This window comes from Zingiber officinale, chromosome 6A, assembly GCF_018446385.1.
Source record: "Zingiber officinale cultivar Zhangliang chromosome 6A, Zo_v1.1, whole genome shotgun sequence".
Lineage (NCBI taxonomy): Eukaryota > Viridiplantae > Streptophyta > Magnoliopsida > Zingiberales > Zingiberaceae > Zingiber > Zingiber officinale.
In genome coordinates, this window is record NC_055997.1 from 117768918 (window position 1) to 117785668 (window position 16751).

General features: G+C 39.0%; 1 protein-coding gene across 2 annotated transcripts; it reads left to right on the top strand.

Moving 5' to 3' along the window:
* The first annotated feature begins 10170 nt into the window (after window positions 1-10170).
* Window positions 10171-16345, top strand: LOC121997677 (Fanconi anemia group I protein-like). Of its 2 annotated transcripts, none has more exons than XM_042552229.1 (13): window positions 10171-11208; window positions 11310-11391; window positions 11491-11676; window positions 11940-12004; window positions 12079-12238; window positions 12309-12554; window positions 12649-12765; window positions 12878-13063; window positions 13155-13236; window positions 13333-14276; window positions 14770-15280; window positions 15354-15596; window positions 15666-15867. In XM_042552229.1, the coding sequence occupies exons 1-13, from the start codon at window positions 10232-10234 to the stop codon at window positions 15722-15724; spliced, it is 3858 nt and encodes a 1285-aa protein (XP_042408163.1). In that variant the 5' UTR covers window positions 10171-10231; the 3' UTR covers window positions 15725-15867. The 2 variants fall into 2 exon arrangements, with proteins under 2 accessions (XP_042408163.1, XP_042408162.1); XM_042552228.1 differs by having other exon boundaries at window positions 10186-11208; window positions 15354-15544; window positions 15666-16345.
* Window positions 16346-16751: the final 406 nt, after the last annotated feature.

Below are 16751 nucleotides of genomic sequence, written 5' to 3' on the forward strand. Positions count from 1 at the left end.
CTAACTGCGGTTAGGCAAGTGAAAATCCTAAGGGGTGGTAACCTTAGGTCCTAGGGGGTGGTAACCCTAGGTGAAGGAGAAAACCCCTAAGGGGTGGTAACCTTAGGTCCCTAGGGGGTGGTAACCCTAGGTGGAGGAAAGACCTAAGGGGGGGGTAACCTTAGGTCCTAGGGGGTGGTAACCCTAGGTGGAGAAAAACCCTAGGGGGCGGTAACCCTATGTCCTAGGGGGTGGTAACCCTAGGTGGAGAAAAACCCTAGGGGACGGTAACCCTAGGTCCTAGGGGGTGGTAACCCTAGGCGGAAAGTCCAGTCAGTCTGGAGGACCGGACTGACATCAGGTAAATCTACTGAGTGGAGTAGGTGAGGATGCGTTCCCCGTAGAGGGAACAGTAGGCGTCGGGTCGACCTAGGGTTTCCGGTCGGAAACCCGAAGTCAGACCCGGACAGTCCGATGACTGTCAAATTTGTTTATATACTATCTTTTGTGTTTTAACTCTGTTTTGCAGGAAACTAATCTTTTTGTGCAGTGTTAGGACTGACCAGGATCGGTCGACCGAACCTCCAAGCTATCAGATCAGATCTCCAGAAGTTGGACCAGGTTCGACCAGGGATCGGTCGACCGGACCTCGGGATCGGTCGACCGAACCTGGGATAGGTGTCGACTTGATCAAGCTGAGGTGTGCGGGTCAGAGCAGACTGATCGGTCGACCGAACCTTGGGATCGGTCGACCGATCCCAGGGATAAAGTTTGACCAGATCGAAGCGTAGCGACGGATGGACGGATCAGATGCGGTGGAGATCATCTGATCGGTCGACCGAACGTGAGGATCGGTCGACCGATCCGCTTCGGGTCAAATCTGATCCCGAGACTTGGGGATCTGGATCAAACCTTGCAGAGCTATAAAATGAGGTCTCGAGGTGCAGCTCAGAACATCAACTTCGAACAGAAAACTCTGCTCTTCCGTGTGGTGCTGCTAAACGCCTCAACAACGCTCTACTACTCCAACGAATCACTCTAAAGTTTTCTATTCTCTTTTTCGTTGGTATAGTTTCTTTACTGCACTTACTTGTACTTATTCACTTGTAAAGATTTGTGCTATATAGTTGTTGCCCACCGAAAGCGGTCAAGGATCGTGGGCCTTCGAGTAGGAGTCGAGATAGGCTCCGAACGAAGTAAATCAATTGTGTCTTTGCATTTACTTTACTTTTCATTTCCTCTGCGTTACTTTAGTTACTCGAACGATTTTCGTAAATCGATAAAATAGCCACGAGCGCTATTTGTTTGTTGCTACTCGGAAAACCTAGAGGTTCCACTGTACAAAAATTTTGTACAAAGGTCTGAACCTTTTCCTAGCTACCATGTGTTCTTTTAAATTAAATTTTGGATCGCCTGCGAAACTTAACACGTTTGATCCAAAACTTAATCTATTTGTTCTTTTAGGTTTAGACTTGGATCTCCTGCGGAACTTAACACGTTCGACCCAAATCACCTTAAGTTATTAATTCCATTAAATATTAATTTCCATAATTGGTTCCCAGTACTGACGTGGCGAGGCACATGGCCTTCTTGGATATGGGAGCAACCACCACCGACTAGACAAAACCTTTTATGGAAAGCTAATATTTAATTTCCTAAAATAACTTTAGGTTAACCGAAAAGAACAATCAAATCACAAGGAAAAGAAAAACAAAAGAACACTATATCGAAAACAAATTCGAAACACTAGAATCGTATGGCTCTTGTATTTAGTATTATTTCCAAAAATAACTAGTATGATGCGGAAAGAAAAATACTAGTTATACCTTTTAGAAAAACCTCTTGATCTTCTACCGTATTCCTCTTCTAACCTCGGACGTTGTGTGGGCAACGATCTTCCGAGATGAGAACCACCAAGCACCTTCTTCTTCCTTGCAAGTTTCGGCCATCAAAACTTCTTCTCGGATGAAGAGGTTCGGCCACCACCACCATGCTCCAAGGGATGCTAGAAAAGAGGCTTCTTTTCTCTCCTTCTTCTCCTTCTTAGATCCGGCCACCAAAGCTATCTCCACCATGAGAAGGTTTCGGCCACACAAAGGAGAGGAGAGGAAAGAAAGGGCCGGCCACACCCAAGGAAGAAAAGAGGGAGAAAAAATAATAGAGACATTCACCACGAAGCATCCTCTACCTCCTCTTTTATAATCCTTGGTCTTGGCAAATAAGGAAAATTTAATAAAAACTTCCTTAATTCTTTTGCCATTGAAAAGGAAAATTTATTTAATTAAAAATAATTTTCTTTTCATCATGTTAATGGCCGGCCATCTTAATCCCTTTAATCAAGGAAATTTTAATTCACACAAGAATTAAAACTTCCTAATTTACTTCCGGAAATTTATAAAAATTTCTCAAATAATTTTTCCCTTCATGGTGGTTAATAAAAAGGAAATTTTATAAATTAAAATATTTCTTTTAAACATGTGGATAAAAAGAAAGTTATCTCTAAAAAATTAAAATCTCTTTTAATCTACAAATAAGGAAAGATATCAAATCTTTTCTTAATCTTTTGTAGAAACTTATAAAAGAGAATATTTAATTTTAAACTCTCTTTTAAATCATGAACATGATTAAAAATGAAAGTTTTCTTAAGATTTAAAATCCTCCTTTAATCAACAAATAAGGAAAGATTTCAAATTTTAAACTCTCTTTTAAACATGTAGATGATTTACAAATAAGGAAAGTTTTTACCAAAAAATTAAAACCATCCTTTTAAACTACAAATAAGGAAAGAGATTAATCTCTTCTCTTAATCTTTTGTAGAAAGTTATAAAAGGAATTTTTTAATTTTTAAACTCTCTTTTAAAATCATGATATCCACATAAGAAATAATTTTAATAAAAATCTTTTTTAATATTCTAGTGGTCGGCCACCTAAGCTTGGGACCCAAGCTTTGGCCGACCACCTACATGACTCATCCACTTGGTCTTGGCCAGCCCTAGCTTGGGTTCTAAGCTAGCTTGGCCGGCCCCATTGGATGGGTAAGAAGGTGGGTATGCGGTGGGTATAAATCTCTATATACTAGAGGCTACGATAGGGACCGAGAGGAGGAATTGGTTTTGGTCTCCCGATGAAATTAAGCATCCCGTGTTCGCCCCGAACACACAACTTAATTTCATCAATAATAATTCATTCCACTAAAGAACTATTATTGAACTACCGCACCAATCCCAAATTACATTTTGGGCTCCTTCTTATTATGAGTGTGTTAGTCTCCCTGTGTTTAAGATAACAAATGTCCACTAATTAAGTAAGTTACTGACAACTCACTTAATTAATATCTAGCTCCAAGAGTAGTACCACTCAACTTCATCGTCATGTTGGACTAAGTCCACCTGCAGGGTTTAACATGACAATCCTTATGAGCTCCTCTTGGGGACATTCTCAACCTAGATCACTAGGACACAGTTTCCTTCTATAATCAACAACACACACTATAAGTGATATTATTTCCCAACTTATCGGGCTTATTGATTTATCGAACTAAATCTCACCCACTGATAAATTAAAGAAATGAATATCAAATATATGTGCTTGTTATTATATTAGGATTAAGAGCACACACTTCCATAATAACTAAGGTTTTTGTTCCTTCATAAAGTCAGTATAAAAGGAACGACCTCAAATGGTCCTACTCAATACACTCTAAGTGTATTAGTGTAATTATATAGTTAAGATAAATTAATACCTAATTACACTACGACTTTCCAATGGTTTGTTCCTTTCCATCTTAGTCGTGAGCTACTGTTTATAATTTATAAGGAAACCGATAACATGATCTTCTGTGTGTGACACCACACACCATGTTATCTACAATATAAATTAATTGAACAACTACATTTATCATAAATGTAGACATTTGACCAATGTGATTCTTATTTCTAGATAAATGTTTATACCAAAAGCTAGCCTTTTAGTATACACTCTAACACTATTCACCCCCCCTCTAGCGCTTTCGATCCATCACTTTTTCTGTCTAATTTGCATCCGGCATAGTCCGAATCAGAATAGCCAAAAAGGTCAAAGGTGCAAGTTCTAGAGTACCAAAGTCCTACATTTAGAGTACCTTTAATGTACCTAAGTATTCTTTTAACATATGTTAGGTGTGACTCTTTTGCACATGATTGGTATCTTGCGCACATACCTACTGCAAACAATATATCGGGTCTGCTTGCAGTTAGGTAAAGTAAGCTACCTATGACACTCCTATAGTACTTTGGATCTACTGGTTTCCCTTTTGGGTCAGAGTCAATGTTGATGTTGGTTGCCATTGGAGTATTTATTATTTTGAATTTTCCATACAAAATTTTTTAATTAACTCCTTAGCATATTTAGTTTGATAAATGTAGATTCCATCTTTGGTTTGTTTTATTTGTAAGCCTAAGAAAAAGTTGAGTTCCCCAACCATACTCATTTCAAATTCATTTTCCATTAATCTAACGAATTCTTTTAAAAACTTAGAGTTAGTTGAGCCAAAAATTATATCGTTAACATAGATTTGAGCTATAAAGATGTCTTTTTCTATAGTTTTTACAAATAGGGTCGGATCTATTTGTCCTTGGTTAAAGCCTTTGGATATTAAGTAATTAGATAATCTTTCATACCATGCCCTAGGGGCTTGTTTTAGTCCATATAAAGCCTTTTTTAGTTTAAATACATGGTTTGGGTAGTCTAAGTCTCCAAATCCTGGGGGTTGACTTACATAGACTTCTTCCTTGATAAACCCATTTAAAAAGGCTGACTTAACATCCATTTGGTATAACCTAAACCCTTTATGTGCTGCATAGGCTAATAACATCCTAATGGATTCGAGTCTAGCTACTGGTGCATTGGTTTCATTATAGTCTAAGCCTTCAACTTGACTAAACCCTTTGGCTACTAGTCTAGCTTTGTTTCTTATTATATCACTCTGATCATCCAACTTGTTTCTAAAAACCCATTTGGTGTCTATTATTGATTTATCTATGGGTTTAGGTACAAGATCCCAGACTTGGTTTCTCTCAAATTGGGCTAATTCTTCTTGCATAGCAATAACCCAGTCTGGGTCAGGTAGGGCTTCTTCTATAGTCTTAGGTTCAATTTTAGAAATAAGGGCAATCTGACTCAGGTTTCTATAGAAAGATCTAGTTCTCTGACTCCTAGGTTTGGGTCACCCAAAATTTGGTCAGGTGAGTGAGAGGTACTTACTCTAGTTGGTCTTATGTGTGGGTCAGAAACTAGTTCTTCTGGTTTATTAAGGTTAGGTTAGATTTCATCATCTTCTAAAGTTCTTGGATTGATGTCAATATGTTCATTTATATTAGGTAGGTTGTTTTCTTCATCAAAGATTACATTAGTTGTTTCTTCCACTTTTAAGGTGTTTTGATTATATACTCTAAAGGCCCTACTGGTTGAGGAGTATCCTAAAAATATTCCTTGGTTAGATTTGAGTGTAAATTTTCCTAAGTAATCTTTAGTATTTAAAATGTGAACTTTACAACCAAATACTTTTAAATAATTTAGGTTGGGAATTTTATGGTAATAAAGTTCATAAGGTGTTTTATTGTGAGGTTTGTTAATTAGAATTCTGTTTTGAATATAATTTGTTGTATTTATGGCTTCGGCCCAAAATTGATGATTTAAGTTATACTCATTTAGCATGGTTATAGCTGCTTCTTGTAGGGTTCTATTTTTACGTTCCACTAGACCATTTTGTTGGGGGGTTCTAGGACATGAAAATTCATGTTGGTATCCATTTATTTTATAAAATTGGGTAAACTTATGATTTTCAAATTCTCCCCCGTGATCACTTCTGATACGTTTAATCTTAGTATCTTTTTCATTTTCTGTTAATTTGCAGAAATTACTAGATATTTCAAAGGTTTCATCTTTTGTTTTTAGAAATTTTACCCATGTGAATCTAGAGTAGTCATCAATTATAACTAAGCAATATTGGTTCTTGCTTAGTGACTTGGCTCCATGTGAATCAAATAGGTCAAGGTGAAGGAGCTCAAGCACAGAGTTAGTTCTTTCTAGATTCGTTGACTTGTGTGTTGATTTGGTTTGTTTTCCTTGTTGACAAGCATTACAGATTGAGTTTTCAATGAATTTTAATTTTGGCAAACCTCTAACTAGGCCATTTTGACTCATTTTAGAAATGAGTCTAGTGTGAGTGTGACCCAGTCTTCTGTGCCACAGTTGGGTTTCCTCTTGTTGTGTCATGAGACACTTTATTGAGGATATTGATAGGTCAATTGTGTATATGTTATTTTTTCTAAGTCCCTTAAGTCTGATTTCAGGGTTTTCAATATTTTTAACTAAACACCCAGATTTGTCAAAATTGACTAAGTATCCACTATCACATAATTGACTTATACTTAGTAAATTAAAGTTAAAATTTCAACCAATAAAACATTTCGAATAATGAAGTCAGAACTAAGTTCAATATTACCTTTTCCGATTACTTTCAGTTTACCATCGTTGCCGAATGCAACCGATCCTAAATTCTTGTATTTGAGTTTAGTAAACTTTAACTTATCTCCAGTCATGTGTTTGGAGCATCCACTATCCAACATCCATTGATCTAATTCAGCGGAGTCTGGCCCTTCGGAAACAGATGCGGATCCGTGGCTTCGCTCGGACTCGGCCTCTGACTCGATCTAGCTCTCAGATTCGTCGATCTGGTCCCGGGCCATCAACGCGAGTAAACTCGTCTGATCGAGTTTGTCGTTGTCATCCTCCGAAGAAGATTCGTCCCACGTCGCCTTCAGGGCCTTCTTCCTTCTTTGCTTTTTTGCTTTCTTTTGGTGGGGGCAGTTGGCTTTGATGTGCCCCTTCTGGTTGCATCCGTAGCATATTACTTCAAATTTATCTTAGAACTCGGTTGGGCCTCCTTGGATTGTACCGCCTTCTTCAGATCTTTTTTGTTGAGCCCCTTCTTCTTCTTGTAGAGCTTCTTCACGAGGTTCATAAGTTCGCTGGTTAGTTCGTCTTCTTCATCTTCTGAGTCGGGTTCATCTTCTGATTCCGGTTCAATTTTTCGCCGTAATTTCAGTTCCCGTGTTCGACTGGTACCTGCAACCAAAGCAACCCCCTTCTCGGTTGGCTGTGCATTAGTCTGCTCGTGAAGTTCAAACTCAGAAAATAACTCATCTAATTTTAAACAAGACAAGTCCTTGGAGACTTTGTAGGCATCTACCATTGATGCCCACAATGTACTCCTCGGAAATGAGTTTAGAGCGTACCTTATGACGTCCCGATTCTCGACTTTCTGCCCGATCGCATGAAGAGAGTTGAGGATGTCTTGAATCCGTGCGTGGAGCGAACTCGCCGTCTCTCCTTCCTGCATTTTTAGATTGTACAGTTTATTAAATAATAAGTCACGCTTACTTACCTTGGTTTCCGAGGTGCCCTCATGGAGTTCGATCAGCTTTTCCCATAGCTCCTTTGCCGTTGAGAATAGACCAGCTCTGTTGAGCTCCTCCTTGGTCAGCCCACACTGGAGGATGCAGGTTGCTTTGGCATCAGCTTCCACCTTCTTGATTGTGGTAGATTCCCATTTTTCGCAGGGTGTCGCCTTGCCGTCTTCGTCGGATGGGAGTAGTAGTCCAGTCTTGATTATCATCCACGTATCGAATTGTGTCTTCAGGAAGGTTTCCATTCGCCCCTTCCAATATCTGAAGTCTTCTCCGGAGAAAAGTGGGGGGCGAACGGTGCTGAACCCTTCTTGTTGGGTCATTTGTAATATCGACAATATATGTAAAACAAAAACAAAAGAAATGTGCCAAGACTAGGTCTTGGATTAGCAGTGCGGGAAGATAAGGATAAGAAATAATAAACTCGAGTGGTGTTGCACCAGCTTCGAGTAAAAACCGATTAGTAAAATAATTAGAATGTAGCTAATTAGCTAATTCTAATTGACTCCGAAAAAATAGAAAATAACCAAGAAAAAATGCGTGATTGGTGGTTGCACCAGATCAACGCGACCCCGCTCTGATACCAATTGTTAGATCGAGACGTGCTAGGGGGGGTGAATAGCGCTCGTGGCTTTCACTTTTTGAAATCGTAAATCGTATCAAAAACTAACGGAGTAATAAGCAGCGGAAATAGAAAATAAGAGCAAACACACACAGAAGGACACGGAGAATTTACTTTGTTCGGAGCCTGTAGCGATTCTACTCGAAGGCCCGCGATCCTTGATCGCTTACTGTGGGCAACAACTATAAGCTCGAATAGATTTACAAGTTTAAGTACAAGAAGCAAATAAAGAATGTAAATAAACTTTTATACCGACAACTAAAATGCTAAATTGAAGCTCCAGGTCATCGGTGTCGAGTTGCAGCACTTCGGAATGAGTTCGTTAGCAGTTGAATGCAGAAGAATCGCTTAAGAGTTGATATTTTTCACTGCTGCTCGAAGTCCCCTTATAAAGGGCATCCAAGGCGCCTTGAAAGCCATTCAAGGCGCCTCTACTGCTCCGAGTCCACCGTGCAGATGAGCGCTGCCCATTCTGCGCTTATCCCATCTGAAGGCGCCTTAATCCACCCGAAGGCGCCTCCATCCACCGGTCCAAGGCGCCTTAAACCTCTTCTAAGGCGCCTGGGACTGTGCTGCACTGGTCTCTTCTGGCTCGCACCCGAGGCGCCTCCAAGCTCCATGGAGGCGCCTCGGCACTGTTCATCCGAGGTCATTTGTGCACTTTGGTCCCTGCAAGATATGTTAATCCAAAAATACCCTGCAGCACAAAGTTAGCACAAAACAATAATATAAATGGAATGATATGACAGTCTCCGGACTGTCCGAGTCTGACTTCGGATTTCCGACCGGAAACCCTAGGTCGACCCGACGCCTACTGTTCCCTCTACGGGGAACGCATCCTCACCTACTCCACTCAGGAGATTTACCTGTTGTCAGTGCGATCCTCCAGATCGACTGGACTTTTGCTCAGCACTCGACGCTTCCGGACTTTCTGCTGGACATCCGCTTCCCGGCTAGTCCAGTCTTTCACCTGGTTCACGACATCAGGACTTTCCACCTAGGGTTACCACCCCCTAGGACTTTTGCCTGAAGCCATCAACCTGCCAAGACTTTCCGCATAGGGTTACCACCCCCTATGACCTAGGGTTACCACCCCCTATGGTTTTCCCTTTGCCTAACCGCAGCTAGGACTTTTCTGAAACACTCAAGCAGACTTGTTAGATCACAAAACACCTTAACTTTGAATCCTTTGCCATTATCAAAACATGAGTTCGATCGTCGGATGCTTCCCGCACCAACATTTTTCTCAACATTAATTGTTCCTGGTTGTTTTATATAAAAAAAAATATAGTTCTCTTTAGTCCCACATCTTAGAATTGACAACACTATGATTAAAGAAGTTTCTATAAATTTTTTAAGCCGACAATGTTAAAAAATATACTTTTCTTAGTTTTTTTACTAAGATAAATATAATATTAAATTAAATTAATTTTTTTTCATATGGAAGTCGTAAGGGTGACACTCGAAAATCTAAATAATTCGAATTTTTAAAGACCCAAATAATTTAGATTTTCAAAAGTCAGGTACTTTATCCTAATGACTCTACTTTAATATTTTAATATTAAAATACTTTAATTAATATAATTTCATTATAAAAGATCAATATGATTTCAAGCGACGCGATCACTAGAATTTATAGAGCAAGAAAGAATACTGTCCAGAAAGTCTAATATTCTAATAATCAATTAAGTTATAATAAATTGATATTTATATGGTTAATAAATTTTTTAATAATTAATTAATAAATTTTTTTTACTATATCGTTAATAATTGAAATAAAAATAGGAGGGTTAAAAATTATTATTTTTTAAATCTATAGTATATATATATATATATTAGTGTAATTTAAAATTTAGAAGAAAGTAATAAAGATCATTCTGATCGTTAGATATTTTAATCCTTCTTTATAATAAATTTATAATTATTAATTATTTTTTAAAATAATAATAATTTTGAATCGAAATGTGAATCGGAACCGTTAATTGTAACCATCCTACACGATTACGATTAAGGGGCGATCGACTGACGATTCCGAACCGTCTGATCAGATCTACTCCGATGCAGTCAGCTCAAAGTCCCACATGATTTACCCGCCAATTTCGATCGGCGAACTGCGTGATAAAAGGAGAGGAGTGCCGGTAGCGTTAGAAACTTTCGACGACGCCGGCGGCGGCGGGGAACGATGGCCAGCGAAGCTGAAATCCTCCGACGCGACCGTCCTCCACCGTCCCTCACGGCCGAAGCCATCATCACTCTAGCACAGGACCCCTCTGCCACCCTCCCACCCGTCGCCGACCCAGCCGCCCTCCTCGCCCCTCTTGACCACCCATTTCCCACCTTCCCAGTCTCCACCTACCTCTCCGCCCTCCTCTCTCTCCTCTCCCGGTCCCGGTCCCCTCCGTCCTCTTCTCTTCTCTCATCTCTTCTCATTTCCTTCCTCACCATGTTCCACTCCCGTCGTTTCCCCCGCCACGACGCGGCTCTTCTCCTCCGACTCTTCACTCCGCACCTCTCCTTCCTCGACCGCTCTCAGATCCTCGCCCTCGTCGACCTCATACTTTCCCGTCTCTCCGAGATTGCCGACCCTGAGGACGCCCTGCCCCTGGACCACCTTCCCCGACTCCTTGAACTCGCCGGAGTCTGCGAACCCGTCGATCTGACCGTCGAAAGGCTCCTCGCTGCCGAGTGGTCCAAGGCTTTGTTGCTCAAGGTCGTGGCACTCCTCCGTGAACTGCCGCCAATCGGCAGAGCTAGGGTTTCTGATTTCCTAGATAGGGTTTTTCTGCAGATGAAAGGGGTCGACCTCCAGGATTTGCCGTCTCTTATCTACCAGCTTCTTCTGCTCGCCTCTAAGTGCATACATCGGAAGGAGGTGATAAGGGGTATTCTAGCGTTTTTGGGAAGCTGCTCGAAGGGTCGTCCTTCAATCATGAGACAGGTGGAAGGGACGATTTTGATGCACGTGAACTTCTCCGTGAAACAGGATCCATCATTGGGGCAGGAGATGTTGATGGTTATCCGATCTGATCTTCAGCTTCTTAACCACTTCGCAGTCACCGTGCTCTTCTCCATGGCTAGGGTGCGCAGATTCAACGAGAGCTCCATTGTTGTTCTGAAATTGGCGGTAGTCACCTCCTTGAGGAACTTTCGGATCTCAAGGTGATGACACTGTTTGCGGCCTGCTTTGATAGCAATAATCTCATTAAGCCATGGTTTGAAAATGTTCCGGTTGTTTATAATCTCATCAAAAAAATTTGCAGGAATAGCGAGTGGTTGCCAGATAAACTAAGAGAAGATTGCTTAGAAACTGCCAAATTCGTAGAGAACTCAGTGCTCAAAGCTGTTAGCTTCATTTGATACATATATATATTCTTTCCCTTTTACTAACGTCAGTAGGTTCACAAATTGTTTCTTGTTAATGATATATTTGTCATGTCGTAGGTCAATGAAAGCAACTCTGGGAGAGAGCATGTTGTACCTAGCATTGTTCAGTTTGGATTTCTTTTGCTAGAAAATGTTGATGATAACACCTGCAAACAAGTCTCTCCAGGTTTGATGAATATTAGAGAACTCAGTATACAAATCCTGAGGACAGTCTTTGAGGTCCATGACATGTCAAGAAATGAGGTTTGTTCGCTATAGAATTCTTTTTGTTCCTGTTTGCTAGGCTCTTGTTAATTCGATTTGAATCCTATGTGCTGCTTATTGTACCTTCTTTGTTCTCATGAACATCTGTGTCTTGTTTTGCTTGTTTCATTATTTCCAATTAAAACTTAGAAATTAAAACCAGTAGGAAACTTTGCTTTTACCACTCCTAAAGTTTACTTATTGCTTGACATTTTTAGGATTTTAGCTAAGTATTGTTCTTATGCCTATTGTTTCCCATGCAGATAATTGAGCAATGCAAATTCCGAATTATTTCTTTGAAGCCTCAAAAAAGCATGCAGATCATTAAGTGAGAAAATACTTCTAATTGAAAAGTACTCATCTTTCCTTCCATCAATTAATACATCTCATGTATTTTGAAAGGTTGCTAAGTAATTTGGTCCGAAGCTACCCTTATGCAATTCTACAATATGTAGCACATTTAAAGGAAGCATTGGACTATTTCACTTTCCTGCAAGAGATAGTTGCAGTAGCTCTCGTCGATGCTATCCTGCCACTTGTCAGATTCTGCTCTGACCTCCAGGTTGTGTCTTGGAAGTTTTAAAATAGTGGAATATAATTTGGGTTTAGTAAATCTTACGCAATCTCTACAGGATTATATTATTTTGGTAGTTCGAAAGGCCATGTTCAAACGAGAAGACACTATTCGTATAGCAGCAACTATTGCTGTAGTTAATCTGATTTGCATTGAGAGTAAATCGAACAGAAATGAAGAAAACATTTTGCAAGAATCGTCTAGCCAAGCAAGTTGTAGTCAGCAAGCAGAAATACCTAGCAGGAGGGAGGGTAATCTGTTCCTGGAACTAAGTGGATTGTTTAGGAGATGTCTTACCCAGCAGGTGTGCTTTCTAGAAAATTATATGAAATTTCATTTTCATTCCTTTTATGTTCCTTTAATGTTTGGTTCTTGATACATCAACTTGTATTAGATAGGTTAGAGTCAAAGAGATATTGTATGAGGGTCTCGTTAAACTAGTCATGTCAGACCCATCATGCACAAGCTCCATCTTGGATATTCTCTGGCCTCATTTCTTGCAGGTTTGCACAGAGGTACTCGATTCCGTGTTTACTTAGTCACACTAATTTTTCTTTCTTATTTTCCTTCTAGAACTTCTTTCAATACCTCACTTGTGTGCATAAGTTCATGCTGTTGGCTTGTCAGGACAAAGATTTTCCTCTTCAGCTTGATTCTTGCTTCAGGTTGGAGAATGGAAAAGTTCGCCAAGTAGAACCACTGGATCACCTTTTGTCATGCGTCTCTTGGATACTTCATCAGTCCCATGGTGTTAATCAATCAGAAAATTCATGGCAGTGCTTTGGCTTCTCACTAACACAACAAGAGAATGAGGTAATGCTATAAATTCCAGGTAAGATGTGGGTGTTGCTACTTTTCTTGTTTGAAAAATTCAGGCATTCCCTTTCTTGGAAATCTACTGTAGGCTGGAAAAGCAACATCTGCAGAATTATTCTCAAAAGCCTTGTCTAAGATCAGGAAAAATTTAAAGAACTGCAAATTGCAAGGTCAATTTTCCTGTCATGGAACAAGTTTGAGAAAAAGCTTTTTCTTCTGACATGAAACTTTCTCTCATTTGTGACTTTTCTCATATATGATAACAGATTATGAAGTCCAGGCAGAAGAATCTTCTCGTCAGCATTTGCTGGATGAGAAAATAATTTGCAATTGTCAGATTTTGCTTCGACTTATTGAGGTCCTTGTTAATATTGTAGTTATTGACCTGGAGAAAGCTGAGAGCTCGGAGAAGCTAGTGCTTGAGAAAGAAATTATGGAATTTTCTGAATTTTATGATTTCGTCGAAAAGGAATTAATTAAAATTTCACTGAGGACAGGCAATCGAAAAGGTCCTTCAAGCGACCTCTTGAATAAGGTCAATAGTGAGCTAAAAGAGATTGCACAAGTAAATCAAGCAAGAACCTTCTTTGCAACCACAACAGTTCATCATCTTCTTGTTCTTTCCTTTAATTCATGCAAAATTTATTTTTCAAGTAGACAAAATGCTTCTCAGAAAAGCAGCGAGTCATCAACAGCAGCCCTTTGTTTGAAGACAATGTCATTCAGCTTAAAAGTGTGCCTTCGCCATCTGAAGTCTGTTTACTCAATGAAACGTGAACAAAGTGGTGATCCTTTCAGTGAACTGTTATGTGGAGATATCAAATGTCTAGGGAAATCAGTAATGCAGCTTGTGTTACAACTCAAGTCCACTGTTGAACAAGAGAAGGATATGAAAAAGAAAGATGCCCAAGGGAAAATAAGTAATGGACATGCAAGGGATCTATTATTCTTATCATTGATGTGCTTGATTGAGTTATTTAAGATGAATTTATCTGAGGATAATCTGTATGAATTAGTTACTGATTTGCTCACAGTGAATTCTCTAGATTTGTATTTGCATGCAAAAGATGCTGCTGCTGAGGACATTAATCAGAACAAAAACTTTGTAGATGACTATCAAAATATGAGTTGTCTGCATTTGTTTTTAGAGAAAGTAATAGAGCCATTGCATTCCTCACTTCTAGACCAGTCACTTTTTCAGGAATGCGAGGTAATACTTATTCGATGATTGGTCATTGTAAATTTGTCTCTTAATAGTGATTAACAAAGAGCATACTGTTCTGATGCAATATTCCTCTGTCCTATTACGAAGCAATACCTGTAAGATACATATTGTTTGTTGTTTATTTAGTGCTGTTCTATGCTAGTTATTTACTAAAGATATTCTTTATTGGCCTTCTGTAACAGTGCCCATCTTGTTCCTTGAATTTTCTAAGAGATTGAACTCAGATTTTGCTAGAGCAAGAAGTATATTAGATGATTTCTTTTTTATCCTAGAGTACAACCAAATTGTGCAAATGTCTAATACATTTATTCACTTTGCATCTGATAGCCTATTCATTTTGGCTAAGACAATTTATTTTCATCTGATGGCTTATTCGATTTATTGTCCACCTTTTTTTACCCAATTATCATCATTCCTATGGTTTATGGTCTTCTGGAAAGTATCTAACATGGAAAAAAAATGAACTTGCTCTTATCAGGCGCTTGCCGAATTATTGTTGATTACTGGAAAAATGTTGCCACCTGGAAAAAGAAATTTCCATGGAAGTTGGGCTATGAAAATATGCCAGAGCAGAAAAGTGGAAAATCCTGGCGCAGCACGAAGTGTCTTCTCACTAGCTATTCATCTGACACCAACCCAACCTGATCTCACTGTTGCAAATGACATGGCTACAGAACTGCTGAAAGTTATGGGATCTGAAGATAGTGAGCCTGAAGAGATGTCTGTAAAGTTCTCAGTTATTAATCAATCAACAAGAAATGCTATCTCTACTATCATTTTACAAGTGGCTGAATCTTGTCTTGGTGACTTGGACTGGGTCATCTCAAAGATTAAGGCAATTTATGCATACAACCGTGAACAACCTGGTCTGATGACTAACCTTCAATTTGGTGAAAAATTGTCAGGACTTGAATTGGAAGATGTCCTCTGTGCAAGATCAGAATCACTTGTGTATTTATTATCTTCTTTTGTGATGATGAACCTTAAAGGTATGCACACAAAGATCATGAAAATTCTCTCTTTTTCCTAAGAAAAATGATATTACACTGTCTGAACTTGCAGACTCACAAGCAGAGCAGTTACTGAAGGTTGCTACTAGGTTTTACAAAATTTTGGCTCTTGTTGCAAAGCTTCAGATTGCTCCAAAAGGTTGCAAACAATTCCTACCTAGCCGAAGGTTTCAGAAGTTAACAGAAGTGACATGCACACGGCTAACAAGTCCTCTATACGGTTTCGTAGCTCTTGTTCAAAGGGTAGTTGTATCTGTTCTCCACTTATCAAAAGATATTTCAACGTTTCATTTTGGTAATCTATAGTCCATGTGAGCTTACTTTTAACTGTAAACAAGTTTCATGATCCTATTTTGTTTATCAGAATCAGCAAGAAAGAGCTTCACAAAGGGGAATCATCAACAAGATCAAAAGGGAAAATAGATGTATTCCTGATTTGATATTCCAGATTGAAGATTATGAGAAATATCTCATTCAGCTTAGCAAAATGACTAAAGTCAATTTGTTGAGGCACGCCAAGCGCAGCACGGCAAGGGATTTTAAGATTTTGGAAACCAAAAAGGTTCCAGTGGAAGAAGAGGCACCAGAGCATGAGCCTACTCCATCCCATTCTACATCTGAGAATGAATTGAACAGAGAATCTGAAGAGACTGATGATGATAATATACCCAAGCGTGCTTCTCCTGAACCCATCAGGGATATTGTTGATGAAGATTCTGAAAATGGCGGAGATGATCAAGAGATATTGATAAGAAAGAAGAGAGCAAAGATGCGCAAGGTTGTAGAAAACTCTGATGCCGAATCATGAGAATTCAGTATTCACTAGAATGAACCTGGATTTAGCAGAGATGTGTAAGATGGATTTCCCAGGTTTTACTTCCAAAGTCATGTATGCCTATTTAGTTATCTGTTGATACTGAGTGAGAATACAAGAAGTCAAAAATCATAAATATCAAGAAAGGCAAAAAATTCAACTTCTATCTCAACTCTCTCTAAGCAAGATTGTAGGATTGCAATGATTGCAAACTTGAACATGCCTATGGCATCCCAAGTATGTTTCATGTTTCGCTGCTCCTATTTTCCTTTATTGTACATTTCACATGGTAAATTACTCCATATCATTGCAGCTCTTTTGAGATATTGTTTTATGTTTCAAACATTTTACTTTGTAAAAAAAAAAAAGAACCAAACTTCCTCACCACACTAATAATAGAGAACTTTCCATGATTCAATTAGCAAATGAACAACAATTAAGGAGTGAGTGACACCAGCTTTGGGCTTCAGTAACTTGCTTTCAACATTTTGATTCTGATATGGCCAATTATGACTCGAGTACCAAATAAATCCTATTTTATATATTTTATATATTTTTTATAATTGATTTTTAATAGGATTTTACATGATAACGGCTAGAACAATGAAATTCTCATGTTGAAATGCTTCCTAGTTT